General features: G+C 36.4%; 1 protein-coding gene across 1 annotated transcript in view; it reads left to right on the plus strand.

The window, feature by feature from the left end:
* Positions 1–5,149, plus strand: part of TMEM171 (transmembrane protein 171) — a 31,900-nt gene extending 26,751 nt beyond the window's left edge. Inside the window, exon 4 of the mRNA XM_074282250.1 lies at positions 4,845–5,149. Within this exon, the coding sequence (XP_074138351.1) occupies positions 4,845–5,058 (214 nt within the window). The 3' untranslated portion in view covers positions 5,059–5,149. The remainder of the gene's footprint in view (positions 1–4,844) is intronic.
* Positions 5,150–5,504: the final 355 nt, after the last annotated feature.

The following is a 5,504-nucleotide window of genomic DNA, read 5'->3' on the forward strand; positions in this document are numbered from 1 at the left end:
GTTTTAGATAGATACTACTTATAAATTAAGAGTTTGAAGAATCAAATGCTACTGAGAAGTCTAGCCATATTTAATACAACTGCATTTCACATATCCTACCCACACTTCTATAAAATCAGGACATTCTTTATTCCCCACAAAGGTCCCCCAAATCCTTGTGCTTTGCTTAGGTAATTGCTTAGGCAATACACTCTGCTAGACACCAAAGGAATGGTATTCAGATGAGTAAACAAAAGGCCTTTCTGTTCAAAGAGTTTACTTCCTAGTAGGAGGAGTGATCAGATGTACACACATACAGATTTGACAATCATTAGACTAGTATCATTAAGATAGAATTGGACCCAGTTGTAAGCTTAAATCACAGGGTCTACTTCCTCCATTTTATAAACAAGAAAACTGAAGTATAAAGAGGAAAGTGACTAGTCCAAGTTCAAAAATTTGACAAGTAACAAAGTTGGGTCCAAAACCATTTCTTTTGACTCCAAATCTAATATCCTTTCCATTATTCTAGTCCTAGAGCATGTAGCTGAAGCTGTGAGAAAGATTAGCTCATGTGTAGAAATAGTAGAGCTAGAAAAAAGAACATCTTTTCCTGACACCTAGAATGTCCGCTTCTACATCTCTGACTGGAAATTCAAATCTTAACTATCCAATCTAAATGTTGTCTCTTCCAGCATCTAGAGATGCACCCAGGAGATTCAATAAATAGAGCATTGGACCTAGAGTTCAGAAGATCTCAATTCAAATCCCGGATATAGATACTTTCAGACTAATCCAGACACTTTCTAGGTGTTGGACCCTGGACAAATCATGTAACCCTTGCCTCAATTTCCCAACCAGTAAAATAGAGATCATAATAATATCTACCTTTCAGTGTTGTTAGGAGGATCACATGAGATAATATTTAAAAACTGTATAGCTTGTAATTGGAACTCTCCTCCATGTGACCTTTTAATTCCCCAATCAGAATCAATATCTCTCTTCTTTGAATGTGCTTCCATTTTACTTTGTATTGTATTTATTTATGTAGCTTAGACTATAGACAATTAGACTATATACTTTCTAAGGGGAAAAAAAACCTTATCCTCTTCTACTTTTTCCTCTCTTCCCCTGACTTCCCTTCTTCATCACCTAACAAAGGTCATTGGGAGCTTGTTGGATTGGGGTTGAAATATAAAGTGCATTGAATTTGATAACATCATTGGTACTCTTTGGGAGGACAGATTCAGTAGAGGGGAGGAAGTAGATAACTGGTAATAGGGAGGGAAAGAGGGAATAGTTTTCCATTCCATTCCAATGCATTCCAAATTCCATTTGCCATTCCAAAATGGCAGTTTAAAACTGGCAACATGATGAAAAAGAGAAACATAACAATATTTAGGGAGACCAGTAAAGTTAGGTTTTTGTTTTGTTATGTTTTGTTTTTTAAAGATAAAGAAATCTGCCAATTGACAGTCCTGTGAACATGTTATTTTGTGTTGTTATACATATTTTTATGCCCAGATCCTGTTTCTCCAACTAACTATAAACTGCTATGAGACAGAGATATTGCTAGTCAATATCCAATTTCCTTGAATATAGCAAACATTCAGTTATTTTTGGTAGGCCATTTTGATGCAGGGAAAATAGTGCTGGACTTAAAGTGAGAAAATATAGGTTCCATTTCTGGTTCTGCTACTCCTCTATGTGTCCTTGACCTATCTGGGTCTCAGGTTCTTTATCCAGTTAGAAGGTGATCTCTAAGCTTAGTCTTTCAACTATCAGTCAGTAAGCATTTAAACTGTTATTATGTGCCAGGCATTGTTCTAAATGCTGAAATTACAAATACAAGCAAAAGAAAAGATGGTTTCCTCCTTGCAGGGAGCTTATATTCTATTGGGAGAAGAAAATACATAGAAGGAAGCTGAAAAAGGAGGAGGAGATACGTCGTGTAGAGGAAAAGTGTGATGGAGAAGTTCAGAGTGCAGTCTGGTAGGAAAGGAAGAAATAGATGACCTGGACATCCTCCTTAAATGGAAGTTTAGAAGGAGAACCTGCAAGGACTGAGGCTACTTTTACTTATGAATTCTAGGCCTTGAAGTGATCTTCCATGCTTTCTAGAGCATGATGGATAATAATGGATTCAGTCTGTTGGGAAGTGAAAGGTTCCTTCTAACCCTAACGCTATGATCTCACAGGGGATAACATTGTACTACAAGGTAGAAACTGGATGTACAATAAAAAGAAGCACAAAGTACTACAGGTATAGAGAATAGAGAGATTTACTTGAAGTCTGCTTCAAGAAGGAAGCAGAATTTCATCTGAGAGTCAAAAGTTGGGTGGCAGTTAAACAGGTAACAGTGGAAGAGAAAACACTATAGAAGGTGTGACTAGCACAAGCAAAGAGGAGAGGCAAGAAAGGGAATAAAAAGTAGATTCATTTGGCAAGAGCATAGAGAACATGGAGGGAAGGAGTGGGGAAAAAGGTAAGCTGAGGTCAGACCTAGGAGGGTTTTACATGCCAGATTCCCTTTCATTGGCTTGATAATGAGGACCCACTTATAGTTTCAGAGCAGGGGGTGATATGGCTATTTCAGGAACATTAATCAGATAGTGGTTTATAAGTTATATTGGGGTGTGAGGGAGAGGAAAAGAATAGTAGGGAGATACACCAATTAGAAAGCTATTGCAATATTCCAGGTGAGAGATTAGTGAAGGAGGGGACAATGGCAGTAGAAAAAAAGCAATAAGCAAAAGGACATGATGGAGTCAGAATTGGCAAGACTTGAAACTCATTTGGATACAGGCTTATGAAAATATTACCAAGTTAAAGTGTAAGAAAAATTATGACTAAGGAATTGCAGTCTTGTCTCATTAAGAATAGATTTGCCAGTAGAATAATTTTAGTCATCACTGAGATAACCATCAATGCTCCCAAATTTATTTAGTAATAAATTCATTTTGTGAGGAAAGAGGACTAGAGATTGTTTTCTTCACTAAAGAAATTCAGGATCTTTATTCTAAAGAAGAGATGATTTAGAAGGTGGCCATCTTTATATATCCAAAGGATTTTCAATCATGTTAGAGATCAGATTAGTTTTATTTGCCCCCCAAAAGAATTCGTGTCAATAGGTAGAAGAAACAGATGTTGGCTTAATATATGGGAGGGAAGAGGAAATCCACTTTCAAAAATTTTCTGGCTGAGAAAATTACTTAATCTCAGTCTGTGTCAGGTTCTCCATCTGTAGCCACCAGGGTTGTTGTAAGGATAAAAAGTTAGTATTTGTAAAAATCCTTTGTATACGCTACTGCTCTGCTGATTTATTGACACCTTATCTCTCTATCTGCTGGTTGTTTTAATGCCCTACATAATATCCCACTTCCCAACTGCACCTTTTCCCTGGCTGTCCCCAGCATGTTTGGAATTCTTTTCTTTTTCATCTCTGCCTCTTGGCAGTGTCTTTTAGGTACCAGACAAAAATCCCACCCTCTATAAGAAACCTTTTATGATCTTCCTCTGCTGATTATCTCCAATTTATCTTGCCTATTATTTTGTTTCCATATGGATCTTTGCATAGTGTCTCTCATGTTAGATTATTGAGAACAGAGACTGTTATTTGTTTTTCTTTGTATTCCCAACCCTTAACCCAATATCTGGCACATAGTAAGACACGTATTGATAGGCTAACTGATCATTTCTTTTGGGCTGATCCTGAGCAGTCTGATAATACTCCTCACTTTAGACATGCTGCCCCCCCAAAACCAAAGCTTTCACCTTTCTTCTCTTTGGCCACAAACTCACTTCTAGTCGTCCCTAGAGAAAAAGTAGAGGAGCAAAATAAATGAGATATTCAATTCTGATTAATGGAGTGGACAGGACCAAGTATTCTCTCAACCCAGAATTTGTGTGATTTTCTGACTGTCCAAAAGTTGGATGGATTGCTTGGGAAGATGATGAGTTTGCCTTATAGAAATGACCATTTTTACTCACATCACTGTAGAGGGATTTTTTTTTTTTTTTTTTTTTGAAGGTATGGGTTAGGGTAGAAGGCCTTTCAAATCTATGATTCTGATACAGCAATGTCTCTACTGGGTCTGTATTTCTAAAGATCATAAAAGAGGGGAAAGGACCCACATGTATGAAAATGTTTGTGGCAGCCCTTTTTTTAATAGAAAGGAACTGGAAACTGAATGGATGCCCATCAGTTGGAGAATGGCTGAATAAATTATGGTATATGAATGTTAAGAAATATTATTGTTCTATAAGAAATCATGATCAGGCTGATTCAGAAAATATTGGAAAGACTTACATGAATTGATGCTAATTGAAGCGAGTAGAATGAAGAGAACATTGTACACGGTAACAACAAAATTATGTGATAACCCAGTGCGATAGACTTGGCTCTTTCAACAATGAGGTGATTCAAGGTATTCTAATAGGCTTGTGATGGAAAGTTTCATCTGCATCTAAAGAGAGAACTATGGAGACTTACTGTGGATCAAAGCATAGTATTTTCACCTTTTTTGTTGTTTATTTACTTGTGGTTTTTTTCTTTCTTACTTTTTTTCCTTGTGATCTGACTATTCTTGTACACCATGACAAATATGAAAATATGCTTAGAGGAATTGCACACATTTAATCTATATTGGATTGCTTGCTGTTTTGGGAAGGAGGAAAGAGAAAGAAAAGGGGGGAAATTTGGAACACCAAGATTTTGTAAAGATGAATGTTGAACATTATTTTTGCATAAATTTGGAAAAATAAAATATTATTAAAATTTAAAAAACTATAATTCTGTGTTTTCATGTAGTTTAAAAAATGTTTATTCTTTTTTTCTCATGCTTTTTCTTTCTCTTTTTAATAGGACCCAAATTCCTGAGGTTCAAGGAGCAGTCTTTTATGGAGATACTGAATCTATATATACAATTTCTGGAACTAATTTATCTTCAGAAACATCACCTGCCTCACATATTTCATCTGAATTACCTCCTAGATATGAAGAAAAAGAAACTGTGAATGTTGATCATCCCACCTCTTCTACTTCCTCTTCTTCCTCTTCTCAGCCTTCTCCACCATGAACTATGAACTGAGTTCATTTTTCTAAGTTCTTGTTTATGTCTGATCATACATTTATTTAATTTGCTTTTATAATAAAATCATACAACAACATTTGGTTATGCTTTATTTTTCTGTAATCAGTTTATAACTTTTCTTGTAGGTAGACCAAGGTTGCTGAGCGCTGGAGTGCTCCAAAGTTCAGTTAATAGCACTCTTGGCTAATGGTTAACATGCTCATTTATGGCTCCAAATGTCACTCACTACTGCTGAAAAGAAACAGGATAACATGATCACTGGCTGGTTTTCATGGATACAGTTTGTATAAACAGGACAATTAGGAACCTGCATCCTGTGACAGCTGCAAACATGCTCTTAAATTGGGACTTAGTTGTAGTGCATCCTTCGAGGTCAGGCTGTGGGATTGATGTAATACGATTTTTGTGGTCCTCTGATTTTAGGGGGCTTC

Source organism: Sminthopsis crassicaudata, chromosome 1 (assembly GCF_048593235.1).
Source record: "Sminthopsis crassicaudata isolate SCR6 chromosome 1, ASM4859323v1, whole genome shotgun sequence".
NCBI lineage: Eukaryota > Metazoa > Chordata > Mammalia > Dasyuromorphia > Dasyuridae > Sminthopsis > Sminthopsis crassicaudata.